General features: G+C 52.8%; 1 protein-coding gene across 1 annotated transcript; it reads right to left on the bottom strand.

Moving 5' to 3' along the window:
* Positions 1 to 2,510: 2,510 nt before the first annotated feature.
* GPX4 (glutathione peroxidase 4) lies at positions 2,511 to 15,605 on the bottom strand. Its single transcript, XM_053303074.1, has 7 exons — positions 15,448 to 15,605; positions 8,054 to 8,148; positions 6,247 to 6,391; positions 5,997 to 6,148; positions 5,501 to 5,525; positions 3,946 to 4,005; positions 2,511 to 2,793 (listed from the first exon to the last, which is right to left on the bottom strand). The coding sequence occupies exons 1-7, from the start codon at positions 15,520 to 15,522 to the stop codon at positions 2,761 to 2,763; spliced, it is 585 nt and encodes a 194-aa protein (XP_053159049.1). The 5' UTR covers positions 15,523 to 15,605; the 3' UTR covers positions 2,511 to 2,760.
* Positions 15,606 to 18,055: the final 2,450 nt, after the last annotated feature.

Below are 18,055 nucleotides of genomic sequence, written 5' to 3'. Positions count from 1 at the left end.
CATGCCTCTCTGTCTCCCTTCGCTTCTCCAGATCCGCCACCTTGGTCTCGAGGGAACGGATTTGTTCCCTTAGAGCCAGGAGCTCCTTGCACCGAGCACACACCCATGACTTCTGCCCATGGGGCAAATAGTCGTACATGTGGCACTCTGTGCAATACACTGGGAAGTGCCCCCTGTCCTGCTGACCTTCTATCTTCATACTCTTTTTGTTGGCTGTTTACAGTATTTAGAGAGAGTTTCAGAAGTAGGTTATTATCTGTTTATTAGAAGGATAGGTCTCAGCTGTAATGGTCAGCTATTTAACTGTCCAAACAGCCTTTCCCAAGAATATGAGGGACATAAGGGAGGGATTTGTACTTAGGTTCTCTTCTCCACCAGGCTCCTTGTGATCACAGGGGCTTGTTCCAGGCTCCCCCGCACACTTCCCGCTAAACTCCTGCAAAACTCCTACGTCCTGTGTGCTCTCCCTGTCTGCTGTGCTCTCGGGCCTTCACCTCTTATGTAAAGAGTAGTCTTCCAACTGAGGCACAGGATGTGGGTCAAAGGAATGTGGGGCCTCCCCCAGCCCTAGCTGACTCCACCCCCTCCAGGCAGAGATAAAGTAAAACACTGGCTTGCTAGCCCTGGCAAACAAACACACAAACACACACATGACTTACCCCTTAAAGAGAAACTAGCCCCTGAAAATCTCCCCTCTTCCTAAGAACATGAGAACAGCCCTGCTGGATCAGGCCCAAGAAGGCCCATCTAGTCCAGCATCCTGTTTCGCACAGTGGCCCACCAGATGCCCCTGGAAGCCACAGGGAAAAGGCTAAGCTTGCTCCCTCCTCAGCATCTGTCTGATCTTCACACAGTAGTCTGCCAACTGCCACACCCCACAAGTTCAGGCGGACCATCTGGACACAGGAACTTTAAGTCTTTAGAGCACAGGTAGGCACACGAATAGAAGAAGCTGCCTCCTACTGAGTCAGACCCTTGGTCCACCTAGCTCAGTATTGTCTTCACAGACTGGCAGCGGCTTTTCCTCCAAGGTCACAGGCAGGAATCTCTCTCAGCTCTATCTTGGAGATGCTGCCAGGGAGGGAACTTGGAACCTTCTGCCTGCAGAAACTCTTCCAAGAGCAGTCCCATCCACTGAGGGGAATATCTTACAGTGCTCACGCATGGATTCTCCCATTCAAATGAAAACCAGGGCAGACCCTGCTTAGCAAAGGGGGCAATCCATGCTTGCTGCCACAAGACCAACTCTCCTCTCTGCTTGCATGCAAAAGGCTGCTTCTCTCTGCTCCCCCCTCTCCGGGTCTTTGTTTTCCACTGCAGTTCCTCTTTAGGAACATAGAAAGCTGCCGTATACTGGGTCAGACCATTGGTCTATCTTGCTCAGTATTGTCTACCCAGACCGGCAGCGGCTTCTGCAAGGTTTCAGGTAAGAGTCTCTCTCCGCCCTCTCTTGGAGATGCTGCCAGGGAGGGAACTGGGAACCTAGATGCTCTTCCCAGAGTGGCCCCATCCCCTCAGGAGAATACCTTACCGTGCTCAGATGTGGCCTCCCATTCAACCATGAACTGGGGTCGACCCTGCTTAGCAAAGAGGACAATTCATGCTGGCTACCACAAGACCAGCTCTCCACCTGCTGAACTAGAACTCCCATCAACCCCAGCCACAGGTGTGGCTGGGGATGATGGGAGTTGTAGTCCTAACACAGCTGGAGAGCCAAGGTTGCTTGCTCCTGCTTTAGAGCACAGCTAAGAACGTAACTCAACAGCCCTGCTGGGTCAGACCCAAGGAGGCCCCTCTAGTCCAGCCTCCTGTTTCCCCACAGTGGCCCACCAGCTGCCTCTGAGAAGCCCACAGCCAAGGGGGAGGCCGTGCCTTCTCTCCTGCCCTGAAGCAGACGGGGAAACTACTGTGTTGCAATTCCATCTTATTCTGTGGTGTTCTCTGCCCTTAGTGTCCCTGAGGTTGGGTCATTCTCACAATACAAAAACTACTAGGAATGCCAGTGAACACCCTTCAGGATCCTTCTCCTCAGCAATGCCTTGTAAGGTCTTGCACACCGGGAAGTGTTTTATAGGAAGCCCTCCAGAAACTTTTTAAAAAGGAAGACAGACAAAAGCCTACTTCTGAGTATATGAAATTAAAGAAATAATTGCTGTACAGAGGCATGTCCTTGGCTGAGGGAGCCTCTTTCTGGACACCAGTAACAGCTGCAAGATGGTGACTGAAAAGGAAGAGGCCAGGCTCCAGCCCCTATTTATGGCAATTCAAGAGGGAGAAGAGTGGGACAGCCCCACTCTTCCAGTGAGCGATAGCACTGGGAGTCTCCCATTCAAATGGAAACCAGGGCAGAGCTTGCTTAGCAAAGGGGACAACTCACGCTTGTCCAGCTCTCCTCTGCACCCACCTAGCCGATCCAGTTGATTTTTGAACATGATGATGGGCTTGGTGTGCAGCCAAGCACACACCCCACCCCCACCACTTTGCAACAGAGGCTCGGAACCACACGCCACTTGGAGAACAAGAAGTTTATTGCTACAGTGCCAACAGGTGCTATACACACACAGACACACACTCCGCACAGCCGCTGACCACCCGCCTGGTGGGGCCTCCCCTCCTGCATGCACACACCAGGTTTTCGGGCCTGCCTCACCAACAGGTTGGCTTGAAGGCAGGCCGTCATCAGGGCAGGAAGCACAGACTCCAGAGGCAGGAGAGCAGCTGCTGAGCAGAGCGGGTGGCCCAGTGGGGTGAGAGCCAGGCCTACAGGTAAGGGGGCAGGTCCTTCTCGATCACCTGCAGGAGGAGGAGAGAAAGAGGCGTTAGGACGGCCATGTTCTGCGGAGACCTGCAGACTTCCAGTCTAACTGGAGGGAAGAGAACAAGGTGGATCTCTCCAGGGACCGGTTTCGCTCCATTTGTGTTGGAGATGAGAACAGAGGGAGTTTCACAGAAGAGGTCGGGGCGGGATTTAATTAAGAGGCAGTATTTAGGCACCCCCAGGCTGTTTTTGAACTTCAACTCCCATAATCCCGAGCCACAGTGGCCAACAGCCAGGGATTATGGGAGTCAAGAACATCAGAACAGCCCTGCTGGATCAGGCCCAAGGAGGCCCATCTCATCCAGCCTGTTTCACACAGTAGCCCACCAGATGCCACTGGAAGCCTACAGTCAGGAGATGAAAGGGGCCTGCCCTCTCTCCTGCTGCTGCTGCTCCCCTGCAACTGGGACTCAGAGGCATCCTGCCTCTGAGGCTAGAGGTAGCCTATAACCCTTAGACTAGTAGCCGTTGATAGACCTCTCCTCCACTGTAGTTGTAGAGTTAGGAACATAGGAAGCTGCCATGTACTGAGTCAGACCCTTGGTCTATCTAGCTCAGGATTGTCTACCCAGACTGGCAGCGGCTTCGTCAAGGTTGCAGGCAGGAATCTCAGACCTATCTGGGAGATGCTGCCAGGGAGGGAACCTGAAACCTTCTGCTCTTCCCAGAGCGGCTCCATCCCCTGAGGGGAATATCTTGCAGTGCTCACATATCGAGTCTCCCATTCAGATGCAACCAGGGCAGACCCTGCTTAGCTATGGGGACCAGTCATCTGCAGGAGAGCCAAAGCTGAACAGCCCTGACCTAGGGTTTGGGTAGAAGGTGTCTAGGCACCCATTTAAAAAGTAACCACTAATAAAAAGCTTTATTTGCCCCAAGAATCCAGTTTTCCCTGAAACAGGGATTCCCAGATGTTGACTACAACTCCCATCACCCCCAACCAAAGGCCACTGCAACTGTGGATGATGGGAGTTGTAGTCAACATCTGGGAATCCCCCTTACAGGCAACCCTGCAAGAGACCCAGAAGCAAAGGAAGCAGAGAACTAGCAGCCGCCCACTGGCCACAGCACGGACTCTGCACCCACCCAAAGGCCTCTCTGGACTGAGGCTGAGTCTAGGAACTTACAAAGGGGTCGTCCATCGGACTGTATCTCTTGACCACCTGGCCTTCTTTGTTGATGAGGAACTGGGGGGAAAAGGAAGCGGAGGAGATTGTTAGGAGGCACAAGAAACAGACTGACTCTGTGTTCTTTAGAAATGGTGCCAATCCCTTTGGAGCACCGGAAGGGCTGGCACTGCTCTGTGCATGGTTGGGAAGGGGTCGGTTGCAGAGTTCTTGCTCCGCAGCAGGAAGAACTTCAAGCATTTTCCTACCAATTCATTATTATTATTACTATTGATTTAAATTGTTAAATTCGTATACCACCTTTCATTAAAACCACCTCAAGGCGACTCACACAGAAAAATTAGAACAAGACTATAAAAAAAAAATCACACAAGTAAAATATTAAGCTAAAAATATAAAACTAATCTGATTAAAAATTTAGAACGAAAGCATAAAAGCAATCCAGAGTACAAAGAGCAGCGGCAGAGACAATCAAATAAAAGTCTGGGCAAAAAGCCAAGATTTAACAAGCTTTCTAAAAGCCGTGATGGAGACTAAGGAGCGAATGGCCACCGGGAGAGCATTCCAGAGTCTGGGGGCAGCCACAGAGAAGGCCCTGCCCCACGTACACGACAGCCGAGCCTCCGTCATTGTCGGCACCCGGAGCAGAGCCCCCTCAGATGACTGTGTCAAGGGGCAGCAACTCTTGGGAGCAGGCAGCCCCTCAGGTATCCCGGGCCCAAACCGTTAAGGGCTTTAAAGGTCAAAACCATGATTATGTGGCACTTTTCTATAGCACCCCATTTACAATTTAAAGGTACAAGAATTAACCCAATTATTAAAATGTTAACATGTTTAAAATATAAATCAGAACTCTAAAAACATGAAGACTAGTCCAGTGTAGCTACTCTGGAGTGCTTCATGTTCTCAGCACTCTCAAGACGGGACTAGTACCCCTGCGAACTGAGCAAAGAGGCCCCTTTTTAAAGGGGTGATTCTCTTTATTGAGCAGGGGGAGAGTGACTGGCCCTCTCCATCCCCAGCACAGCATCCCTCCAGAGGCTGTTGCTGAGGTCTGTCTTGTGTTTCTTTTTAGACTGTGAGCCCCTTTTGGGGACCGGGAGCCCTTTCAGTTATTTATATCTATGGAAACCGCTTTGGGAACTTCTGTCAAAGAGAAGTAAATAAATCATGTAGTAGCAGTAGCAACACCCTCATTTTATATTGTAGGCCCCCCCCCCCCCCCCGGACGATTTGCCCGAGAACAGTGGGGTGCTGCATGTAATCTAAGTGAATAAGATAATGGAGGAAGGAGTGTTGAGGCAGAGACTGAGAGGTCATGGGAAAGGGCCAATCGACCTTTTGCCACTGGGGGTCCAACAGCCAACATGAACATTCCTCCAGTCCAGCAAGGCTTTTCTAGCCCCAGTCGGTGCCAGTTGCTCCTCTTGTGCCTGCAAGGACAGCCCGGCCCCCCACCAGAGCCAAGGCATGTCTAGCCACCACTCAGAGGGCAGGCAGGGAGGTGCCAGGGCCATTTCCGGAGTTGCTGGCCAAAGGGAAAGAGACCGCTCACCTTGCTGAAGTTCCACTTTATTGCACTAGGAAGAAGGAGGAGAGGAACACAAGTTAGGATCTGAGGAAAGAGGGCTCTGAACAAGGACAGCCAAACGTCAAGACCCGACCCGACCAGCGCTTGGAGGGGTTGTTGTGAGGCTGAGGCAGGAGGGGAGAGCCTCTGTATGCTGCCTTGAGTGCCCGGGAAGCAGGGCAGGAGAAGAACCCAAGGAACTGGAGAGAAAGAGGGAGCCGCCCCATCAAAACCTTTGCTGCTTTTCAGCACGTTCTTCCCTCCATGAGGACTAGAAACGCAGCTGTCCAAACACAAGTTTTGCAGGTGCCACGAGGCTAAATTTAATGAACGCCTGCCCTCCGAAAGTAAACGGCAAGGGTTTGAGAGGCAGGGGGAAGGAGCCCTTCCTTTCCGCCACGCCTGCTTTCAAAATGGTGGCGGTAAGGCCGCCCGCCCCCCCCGGCAACCCCGCCCCGGATTCTTGCCACGTCAGACTCACTTCCCCAGAGTGCCCCTGCCCTTGGGCTGGCTCTTCATCCACTTCCAGAGCGGGTGGGCGCCCTCTCCGTTCACTTCGATCTTGCTAAACATGTCGAATTTCACCCCGTAGCCTGCGGCAAAAGCCTTGATCTCTTCCTCCGTGCCAGGTTCCTGGAGGGTGGATGGGGAGAGGGTGGCTCTTAGGAGAGGAGGCCTCGGCTGCCAGACGCAGCCCGCCAGCCCCCCCGGGGCAAGAGCCCGCCGCCTACCTGGTGGCCGAACTGGTTGCAGGGGAAGGCCAGGATGCGTAAACCGCGCTCAGCGTATCTGTTGAACATGTCAACCAACTGAGTGTAGTTTACGGGGGTCTTGCCTCATTTCGACGCCACGTTGGTGATGATGCAGACGTGACCCCTGCGGGGGGGGGGAAGGGGGGGCGGTGAGCCACAGAAGCGCCAGGCCTGCCCTCATCCGGCACAGCGCCCCCAGCTAGCCGCTAGCCACAGCGACTGCATGCCCTGGCCTCCACACCGCCTCCTCCCAGCCTGCTCTGGCCCAAGACCACCACACCCCAGCCCTCTCTAGAAAGCCCTCCCCAGGGGTCTGCCGCTCCACCCCCAGACCCAGTCAGCGCCAGCTGCCTCCCGGCCCCCAGGCCTGGCCCTCCCTTACTTCCCTGCCCTTCGACTCTGCTCTTGAAGCTCCACCGGCCCCAGCCATCCAAAGAAGCCCCCCCCCTCCCCTGCCCCGGTTGCTCTTCCTTATGCCAGGGCCCCACAGATCTCCAGCTCCCTCACAGGACGCTGCCCTTTCCCTCCTGGAGGAGGAGTTCTGGTCTTGTGGTAGTAAGCATGAATTGTCCCCTTTGCTAAGCGGGAACTGCTCTGGTTTACATTTCAGTGGGAGACAATATACGACTGTACAATCTCCCCCTCAGGGGATGGGGCCGCTCCGGGAAGTTCCCTCCCTGGTATCTCCAGATAGGGCTGGGAGAGACTCCTGCCCGTAACCTTGGGGGCACCGCTGCCAGTCAGTGTAGACAACACTGAACTGGATAGTCCAAGGGCCTGACTCAGTTGGAGGCAGCTTTCTGTGCTCCTATGTCCCCTGACGCCTGGAACCCCCTGCCAGAGCCCCACGGATTTCCTGCTCCCTTGAACGGCCTCAGCCAGCCCGGGTGTGGTTCCTCTGTCATGTCGGCTCTTTCACTTCCTTCAGACAACCCTCTCACCCCTGCCCAACTAAACCCAAATATGTAGGAGGTCAGGAACCACCTGTCCTTCCTCCACTGACCCACTTCCACCTCCATCTTTCTCCCTTGTATGGACTTTGAGATGGCAAGCCCCTTGGGGCAGGGACCAGGGTTCTCTCTCATTTTTCCCATCTCTGTGCAGAATGGGCGGCAGCGTCAAGGCAGTGTGTGCCCATCATGTGCCTTCAGAATGGGGCTTTCCCGATTCAACCGGAGCGGAATCTAAAATTAACTGAGCGGACATCAGAAAATGTGTGAGCGTGTGCACATCCCTTAGAGCAGGGCTGCACAACTCAAAAGTCCAAGTGGGTCGGAACCATCCACAACTTGGCGTGCAGGGGCCAAAGTCAATTTTAGCACATTATTGCATTAAAATTAAAAATATATTATTAGTTACTTGTGGATCTCTTCCCCCTGTCAATGGACCCATCGTTTCAACCCAGGAAAGTGGACAGAGAGTAGGTCCTGTCCCTGCTCAATCAGTGGGGCCCCTGGAGTGCATGCCAGCCCCAAACAAAGGCCAAGCGCGCGCCTCTCCCTAAACGTTGCTTTCAGGCTGCAATGCTAGGCATGCCTACATGGGAGTAAGCCTCGCAGGGAACACATTTCTGAGAAAAATATGCATAGTATGGTGCTCGAAGGCAGCTTCCAGATCCTGCGTTGCTGCAGGATACACCTGGAGGCCAGTAAAATTGCCTCTGCAGGCCGAATCCGGCCCCTGGGCCTTATGCTGTGCAGGCCTGCCTTAGAGGGCACCATGGCAGGGACCGGCACTTCCAGCCGCCGAGAAGAGCCCCCCGCCCTCCCCGAATCCCGACACTCACTTGTACTTCTCTAGCGAGACGGGGTTCCCGTCGATATCCGTGGCGTGGAATTCATAGATGGACCGGGCGGCTTTCCAGTCCATTTCCTGAGCACACTGGGAGGGGGAGGAGAAGCGAGAGGGGAGGTCAGTCGAGAGCACCCGCTGGTTGACCCACTGCCTACCAGATCCCAGTCTGAGGGCCACAGCGATGCCGCTGAGAGGTCTCTGGGCTCGAGTCCAGCCGGCCTGGGGTTAATCAACAGAGGCTCCCATTATTAGAATATATTGATATCTGGCTTTTTGAACCAAGTCCCCAAAGCAGTTTACACAGCGGAGGCAAGGAGAGGGGATTCCCTTCCCCAAAGGGCTCACGATCTAAAAAGAGCCCAGGGAGGCCCCAGCAAGGGCCAGACAGAAGGGAGGCTACCCAAAAAGGGGCCTCTTGGCCCAGCTAGCAGGGGCAACTCCGAAACCCAAGAGGGCCTGGAAAATAGTTTCCTGCTCCAAAGAGCTCACAATCTCAAACGGAGCACAGGGCAGACTCCACCAGTCGCCACTGGGGGAGTCTCTGCTGGGCTGAGGAGGGACAGTTCCTCTCCCCCCTGCCGCCCTTGAAAAGAGGTTTCTCAGCCCAGTGGTCTGACTCCGTGGAAAGCAGCTCCCTAGGTTCACCACCAGCCAGCCAGCCAGCCAGATGGGCCTTTCCCTCAGGTTTTCCCTAAAGGCTTGGATAGGGAGGTGGTGGACTAGTTGCTAGTTTCTCGTGGCTCCTACTGGGATATCTTCCAAACAGTGCCTAATTAGATAGAGCTTTCATCGGATCCAGCAAAACATGCTCCTATTATCTATATATATATAATTCTCCTGGGTGTGCCCAGGAGATATGCGTCCCGGCAGCCCAGCTGATTGGCTGGGCTGCGGGGGCGCCTGATTGGTCCTGGCACACACCCAGGAGGGGCGAGGCGAAGCCGCGGGCCCAGCGAGGCGGCGGGGGGGCCCGGCCACGAGCCTGACCCAGGACGACGGTGGCAAAGGTGAGCTGGGCCCAACTAGAGGCACAGATGCTCTGTGCCCGGGCCCACTAGTTATATTATTATTTCTTGTTTACACAGTCAGACAGGTGTTATGGACTGGTCTGTTTTATCCAGACATCGAGCCCAAGGACCTGGGATGCCAGAATTTTATTGTCAGTTGTTCTAGATCTCGTCGCAGAATAGAGGCTGTTCTCAGTAAAGCTGCTTTTTGCAATTGGCTGATGGTGATTTCTGTGGCCCCGATGGTGTTGAGGTGCTCTTCAAGGTCTTTTGGGACTGCACCCAGGGCGCCAATTACCACTGGGATGATTTGGGTCGTCTTCTGCCACAGCCTTTCAATTTCAATTTGTAGATCTTTGTAGTTTGTTGTTTTTTCCTATTTCTTTTCCTTCTATTCTGCTATCCCCGGTATTGCTTTGTCAATTATTTTGACTTGTTTTTCTTTCTTCTCAACTACAGTGATATCTGGTGTATTGTGTGGCAGATGTTTGTCTGTTTGTAGTCGGAAGTCCCATAATATTTCTGCATCTTCATTTTCTACAACTTTTTCAATTTTATGGTCCCACCAATCTTTGGCTAATTCATGAATTAAATGAATTAATATCAACATCATTATTATATTCTGGACCCCTTAATGGAGACCAGCTCGGCTCAGCTCTCAAGACATCTCAAATCTGCGTTATTGCTTGGTAAATGTGAACACCCATTGGCGGACCCTGGAGATCTTATCAGAGGAAGCAGCAAAACTGAAATGACCTGCCTCTGTTTCAAGCCACTTTCTGTTCTCCAGCCTGAGTTAGTTAAACAAACTGTCCTTCACGGAGCTACATACCAAGTAACATTATTAGGGATAAGTATACTAGTTAATCTGCTTTCAGAGCCACATTTGGCTGAAGGGGGGGGGGTATAAATATAATTAATGCAATTAAGGCTGCAATCCAATGCACGTTGACTCCAAATGCAAACTCCACCAAGCCTTCCAAGTAAACATGCTGCACTGTGCAATTGACCATGATGGCAACTACAAAAAATACTGATACTCCGCTCTTCAAACAAAGTTCTCAGAGCAGTTTATGTAGAAAAATACATAAATAAGATGGCCTCCAACAGTGTTCCCTCTAACAGGGATTCCCAGATGTTGTTGACTACAACCCCCAGAATCCCCAGCCAAAGGCCATTGCAACTGGAGATGCCGAGAATTGTAGTGAACAACATCTGGAAATCCCTGTTAGAGGGAACAGTGGTCCCCAAAGGGCTCACAATCTAAAGAGAAATATAAGGCAAGCAACAGCCAATGGAGGAATGCTGTGCTGGAGTTGGATAGGGCCGTTGCTCTCCCCCTGCTAAATAAAAAATCACCTCTTTCAAAGATGTCTCTTTTATTATTATTTTTACATTTATATCGCACTCTTCCTCCAAGAGAGCCCAGAGCGGTGTACTACATACTTGAGTTTCTCTTTCACAGCAACCCTGTGAAGTAGGTTAGGCTGAGAGAGAAATGACTGGCCCAGAGTCACCCAGCTAGTTTCAAGGCTGAATGGGGATTTGAACTCAGGTCTCCCTGGTCCTAGTCTGCTCAGTTAGCAGGGGTCTTTGTCGGCCTCTGAGTACCAGTTGCAGGGGAGCAACAGCAGGAGGGAGGGCATGCCCCTTTCAACTCCTGCCTGTGGCTCCCAGCGGCATCTGGTGGGCCACTGTGCGAAACGGGAGGGCAGACTAGATGGGCCTCCTTGGGCCTGATCCAGCAGGGCTGTTCTTACACCCTTTCTCTCCCCTCCTTGCTGTCATTGTTTGTGACTAAATTTCCTTTTGAAGGGGATGGAAGCAGGTTGGATGCTCTGTCACAGGGGTGGGCACCCTTGGCCCTCCAACTGTTGTTGAACCACAATGCCCATCATCCCCAACCACAGGCATGATGGGAGTTGTAGTTCAACAACAGCTGGAGAACCAAGGCTGCCTACCCCTGCTCTTCTGGACTAAGATTCCCCCTTGCCAGCATTGGGGGGGGGGGTTGCTTTCCCACGCAATCTCCCACACACAAGCACTTTCGCCACGTCAACTGCAGCTGATGATGGTCTTTGTGTCATGGGGGACAGGTCTATCAATGGTTACTAGTCTGAGGGCAATAGGCCACCTCCAGCCTCTCAATACCAGTTGCAGGGGAGCCACAGCAGCAGGAGAGAGGGCAGGCACAGACCTCTTGCCTGTGGGCTCCCCAGAGGCATCTGGTGGGCCACTGTGTGTGAAACAGAATGCTGGACTAGATGGCCTGCCTTGGGCCTGATCCGGCAGGGATGTTCTTAGTTGACTGAATTAACACCACACCCTCCTGTCCATCCTCTAAAGGTAAAGTTGTGCCATCGAGTCGGTGTCGACCCCTGGCTCCCACAAAGCCTGGTGGTTGTCTTTTGTAGACTACAGGAGGGGTTGACCATTGCCTCCTCCCGCACAGTATGAGATGATGCCTTTCAGCATCTGCCTCTATAGCTGCTGCGCCATATAGTCTCCCCTCCCACTAGGTCAGCAACAATCCATCCCCCACTTTGACATCCTTTGTTTCCATCACATGAGTCTGAGCCAGCTCCAGGCTTCTGGATTAACTCCCCCCTCCCCTCCAAAAACCACACAAGGGCTCAGCTTACACAATTCAAGCAATTTGTTACACAAAGGAGATTTCGCCAGGAGGGCAGATCTGGCTGCAGAGCTCCAGCCACAAGCTGTTTATTTCTATAGCCGGGCTTATCTAATCCAAGACAACCAAGATCCAAAGCAAAGCAGCCGGGCAGCGCCTGAGTCATGTAAAAAGCAGAAGCCAGCTCCCCCCCCACCCCCGCAATGAGAGCAAAGGTGGCCCTTTCCTCTGGCTCTCACATTCTTCCCTCACTGCACTGCAGCCAAGGAATCCAAAGTCTGCTCTTGCAACTTTCGCTCCACTAGCTGTGCAAACGCAGCAGCCCTCCTATTTGGGCTGAGCAGATGGAAAGGGGCCAAGCTGCACAATAACTGGGGCGGAAAGTGGTGGCAGCCCACACCTTCTCTGCTGGAAAGGCCCGATGCCAGCCTGTTGGGTAACGAGGGCCTTGACATGCTTCATTGGGATCTAGGAGCCAGCCTGAGTTTTGGAAGCGGACAAGGGACATGCAAGCAAGTGGCCAGACTTGGCGATGGACGTTGGGGATGAGGAGGCCAAGGGGCTTCTCTTCATCCCCATTACAGGTAACCTGCCCAGAACAAGTCGGGCTGCCTGGGACAAATGAAGCTCTTCCCAAATAACTCGGCACTTCAGTATCCTAATCTAGGCACCACACCGCCCCGGCGCCTGGGATTTGCCAAGCCCTGATGCAAGGGACGAGCCCAGCTGCTGGCCATCAAAGTCTGCTTTTGCAGGAGAGTGGGCCAGGCCAGTCGTTAGCTCCCCCCCCCCCTTTAGAGTGCTTCCAGAAGAGTTTCCCCACTGGTTAGGCCACTGCAGAAGGACTAACCATGCCTGGTAAGAAGCTGGGTGGGCCGCCGTGGTCCCTTTGACAGGGATTCCCAGATGTTGACGACAATTCCCAGCACCCCTAGCTGCACTGGCCTTTGGCTAGGGATGATGCAAGTTGGAGTCGACATCTGGGGATCCCTGGTACAGGGACAGGGGTGGGCAGGCAGGAGAGACACCAAGGAACCCCAAGTATGTGGTCCATCTTGAGCAGACTACTACAAAAAATGGCTCTATAGCTTTAGCCCATCTAGCCCAGCGTGATCTACTCTGACAGGCAGCAACTCTCCAGGGCAGAGAGGTCCTAAGGTGCCTTAGCAGCTGGAGACTGAACCCAGGACCTTCTGCCTGCAATGCAGGCGCTCTACCACTGAGCAGCATTGGAACATAAGCAGCAGCCTTCTACCAAAGCAGGCCATGGGTCTTTCTGACTGTCTGCACTGACTTTCAGCAGCTCCCCAGAGTCCAAGGTCTGCCACCCAAAACAGCTTATCCCAAGATACAAGCAATGAAACTAGGACCTAGAACAGGCCTGCTCAACTTAGCCCCCCCCCACACAACTGCTTTTGGACTACAACTCCCATAATCCCCAGCCACAGTGGCCAATAGCCAGGGATTATGGGAGTTGTAGGCCAACATCTGCAGGAGGGCTGTGTTGAGCAGCCCTGATTAGAAGAACAGCAGCATTCAGATGATTTCCTGAATCAAGCAGTCTCTGGGCAGTTTACAAGTTGGAGCAGGACTGACAGAAGTTCTTCCCGCAGTGCAGTTGGCTTGTGCTATTTGCTGCCTCATCATCTGGCACCACGAGCTTCGATGGTTTGACCAAAATATTCATGCACATGGAGTCTGTGGCTCTCTCTACCCCTCCCTCCCGACTCAGCGGGGCAGTCTACCTCAGCTGGTTAGGGCAAATCAAAGACGACAGTTACCACCATCAAATTTCCTGGGAGATCTGGCTATGATTGGAAAGATTTCTGGCTTTGTTTCACCTGGCCAAGCAGAGTTCTTAAACATCCAAGTGACACGGCACTCTTCACCAAGCAGAATAGAGTTGCTGAACACAACTTGGAAGCTTGCGTATTTTCAGCCCATGCACTCTGCCTAAGCATTAGCTGCCATGCAACTGTCATTGCCTTGCGATTAAGAAAGTAAACAGCTGTGACAAAAGAGGTGAACCATTTTCAGGAAAGCCTCAGGTGGTGGCTTTGCTTTTAATTACAGTGCATTTAATTGTAGTTAATTGGTTACAGCAGGATTCTTCCCAACAGCATCAATACGCTAAGAGCAGGGAGGCTCCTCTGCAGAAAGTGTGTCAGATCTCCACCCACAGATCCTTTCTCTGGGAGTGGACAAGCCATCCACAAGAGACAGTTGCAGAGAGTGCCTGTCCCACAGAATGCTCCGGGAAGTAGAAAATGGACCAGAGGCCTGCTTCTACCCTGGAAGTAGAAAATGCATTTGGGGCGGTATACAAATATGTCACATAATAAACTAATTAGTGGCACGGCTCTAGTGAACCACGGAAGCAGTTTGCCCTCTTGTCAAGAGAGCACCCCCCAAGGAAGGGGGGGCTCCTGCCCCACAAGAAGAAACGCGGGCTAGTTCTAGGGAAGTGCTAGCTGCTGAACACCAGGGCAAAGGGTTTGCCCCCCTAAGAAATAGCAGGAGTGAGAAGGGGCGTCCCCAGTGCCCAGCAGAAGTGGGGAAAGAAGCATGTCCTGAAGAACCCAAGAAAAGAAGAGGATGCCGCTCACACGAGGGGCTGAACAGAGATACAGCCCTAGCAAGTTGGGGGGGGGGCAGGGATGGGGGGGGAGGGCTACTTCACTAGAGAGCACAAACTGAAAAAGAGCTCGATATTCAAGGAGAGGCCGTCTCCTCCACCCAACCCCCACATGTGGGGGGAAATAGGCTAGCCTTAGAAAATGCTGGGAAATATAAGCTAGCTCACCAAAGAACAGAAAGAGAAAGATTTGCCCCTTCGCTAGCCAGCCAGCCACTCCCACAATCCCCTCTGAATAGGCCTTTGTAATTCAGTGTGGGCGGGGGGGGGGCACAGCATTCTTTCTGCCACTGTGAACACAGGAAGCTGCCTTCTACGGAGTCCAACCCCTGGCCCATCTAGTTCGGTACCACCTACCCAGACCGGCAGCGGCTTCTCCTAAGTTGCAGGCAGGCGTCCCTCTCAGCCCTGTTTTGGAGACGCTGCCAGGGAGGTGTGGTGGTGGGACCACACTGCTCCTAGACAGGGTTGAGTATGGGAACCAGCAGAAAGGGATCCGTGTATAAGGTATGAAAGAGAGCAATGAGAAAGCAGTCTTGCCTGGGGCTGGACTGACTGCTTCCTCAGCTCCTGGTCGCTGCACTCTATTAAAGAGACTGCTTATAATAAAGGAACTGGGAACCTGCTTCTTCTGCAGACAAGCATGCACACACACCCTCCCTGGTGCTTGCAGTGCTTGCACATGTAGCCTCCCCATGAAATGCAAGCCAGGGCAGACCCTGCTGAGCAAAGGGGGCCAGGCACGCTTGCCTACCACAAGGGCAGCCAAGCCCACGTTTCCCATCAGCCTCCTTCTCAATAATCTGCAAACACTGCAATTGGGGGGACACGGTGGAACAGGGCCATAGTGGCAGGGGGTGATGGGAACTGTAGTTGAACAGCAAGCAGGAGTCCCAAAAGGTGCTCATCTCTGACCTAGAAAAAATTGCTTTGAGGGGGCACTGGGGGGTGGGATAAAGGGAGCCCCTAAGATCAATTACAGGCTGAAAACAAATGGCGGAGATCTTCCAAAAAAGCGACGCTCTGCCCCGCACGGAGAGACTCTATAGCCTGACCATAGAGAGATTGCATAGAGTGGCGTGGTCGAGGGGGCTAGGCCGGCCTTCACTCACCATCGCCGTGGTCAGCCCCCGCGCCGTCAGCAGCCCGCAAAGCAGCGTCTTCCTGGCGAAGCAGCCGAAGCTCATGTCAGCCGCCGCCGCCTCCGGCTCCTCCTTTATATCTCCGCTCACGGCCTTCGGGCTCCCGCGGGCAGCCAGTCAGCCACCAGCACCGCCTCCGCCGCTCCGCCAATCAGAGCCGCGCCTCCAACCTCTCAGCCAATCACCGCGCGGAGATAGGTGGGGGGCGAGCTTCGGAAGCCGCGGGCTAGAATCCCGCCTCGCCCTTGTCGATAGAGGCGGCCACCGATAGGCTGAAGCCACGGAGATTGCCGTGTGAGCTGGCCAATTAGGAACAGCTGCATCCTGGGGTGGGTTGCCCTGGTGACGGGGAGCAGGCGCATCCTCTAGAGATGGAGGACCGGCCAAGAAGGCAGAAACCTTAAGGGAGGGGAGGGGAGAGCTGGTCTGGTGGTCGCAAGCACGACTTGTCCCCTTAGCTATGCAGGGTCCACCCTGGCTGCATACGAATGGGAGACTAGAAGTGTGAGTGCTGTAAGAGATTCCCCTCAGGGAATGGAGCCGCTCTGGGAAGAGCAGAAGGTTCAAGTTCCCTCCTTGGCAGCATCTCCAAGATAGGGCAGAGAGAGATTCCTGCCTGCAACCTGGGAGAAGCCATTGCCAGTCTGTGTAGACAATACTGAGCTAGATGGACCAAGGGTCTGACTCAGTGGGAGGCAGCTTCCTATGTTCCTATGAGAGAGGTGGTGGAAGCACCTGTGTGGTCCCAGTTCTGGAATTAGAGGGGACAGTCAGTGGGATATGGCCCCCTCACCTTGTGTGTTCATTTTGTATTTTTAATACTGTGATTTTAATGCTTTATTTGTTGTTTTTGTTTCTCTGTGTAAACCGCCCTGAGCCATTTTTGGAAGGGTGGTATAGAAATCGAATAAATAAATCATAATAAATAATAATTGCTTTCGCTGCAACTGCAAGCCATAATTTGAGCACTGGGGCAGTCTTGGATGTGCCAGGCCTCTGAGGTAGGGTTGCTTTGTAATGTAGTCTAGTGTTATGGATCCCACACCGCAAATAAGAGCAAGCTGTAGCTCAAAGATACTAGGACAGTTCACAGGATTGACATTAGGTTAAGAGACGGCTCCTACCCTAATTTGGGAGTTGGGCACATTCCCGTTTGCCAGCCGTGTGTCAGTGGACTAAATCCTAGCTGAGCAGGACAAGCATGCCCGACCCCAGATTCAGTATGAGGTGGAAAGAAAAACCAGCCTAACTGGGGCTTAGTCCACAACCAAGCTCCCAGTCTCTTGACCTTGTTTTTATACATGGTTCTTCCCTTCATTTTATCCTCATAACAAACCTGGGAGATAGGCTGGCTTAAGAGAGAATGACTGGCCCCAAATCAACCAATATGTCCCTTGAATGAGCAGTCAGCCTCCAGCAGTCTCGTCACGGCATCACACTAGCTTTCTCTGTCATTCAGTCTAGAGGAGTTACTATCACCAGCCTGCAAGTTGGAGCTACCACCACCTTGTAGCATGGTGGCCATATTTCAGGTAGGGTGGATAGGCTAAGGGTGATAATTGCTCATACAAACTCTTGAAGAAACGCTTTAAGAACGGCCACCTTCTATGTTTATTGATGAAACATAACAAAGCAGATACAGGTCTTTGCTTCAATGTTACACGTGTTACGATGCAGAAGCCATAAATCTGAGCAGGGGCGTAACTACCATTAGGCAAGGGGAGGCAGTCATCTTGGGGCCCCACTGCCTCGAGGGGCCCCCCAGAGGCACATCACATGACTCCCCGCCCACCCGTGTTGCACCCCCTATGAATTATGTTGCGTCTCTTGGAGATCGGCAGGAGCAGAGAGTAAAAGAAACTCAATTCAATGTGAACTGAGTATTCACTGTATTCATAATGGGGATGTGAGTGTGAGTGCACTATATATTGTGAACTGTGTTTGTGTGTGTATATCAGTGGGGGGTGGGCATTTCAAAATCTTGTCTCTGGGCCCACTCCAGCCTTGCTATGCCACTGCATCTGAGCTTCAAGACAAATCATTCTTATGGTTTGAAACCACAGGACAAGCCATAACTACCCATTCATCGTAAGCAATAATTATTTTGCCTGGCACTGCAGACACATTTCTTAATCCTCTAGTTTTTTTCAGCTCTCCATCCTCACTGTGGGAGTGTCCCATCACTTTCTGGTGAAGGTTACAAGAGGAGCCCAGCTTTCCTCTCATTTGGAATGGGATCACCTCCGTGCAGTACGGGTATGGGGAAGATTCCTGCCCCCCTCTGGCATCAAACTGGAGAGTAAGTCCAAGGCTGATAATTTTGGCAGTGGGCAGCAGCCATGACGAGTCCTAACTTTTCCCTCTGGCTCCAAGTTTCGAGTGGAGGGGTGGGGGTTGTTCCTATAGTGGCACTGTGCTTCCAAGAACCTTCACAGCCCAGCTTAAATATGGGGACACTTTCCACCCTCCAGCTCACTGAGGGGAGCAGGAAATTGTCCCTGTGCTCATGCAGAGGTGCAGAACAAGGTCAAGGAATAAGACTGCAATCCTATGCATATTTACCTGTGAGTAAGCCCCA

The sequence above is a fragment of the Hemicordylus capensis genome, chromosome 2, assembly GCF_027244095.1.
Source record: "Hemicordylus capensis ecotype Gifberg chromosome 2, rHemCap1.1.pri, whole genome shotgun sequence".
NCBI classification, from domain to species: domain Eukaryota; kingdom Metazoa; phylum Chordata; class Lepidosauria; order Squamata; family Cordylidae; genus Hemicordylus; species Hemicordylus capensis.
This window is presented reverse-complemented; position numbering and strand designations above follow the sequence as displayed.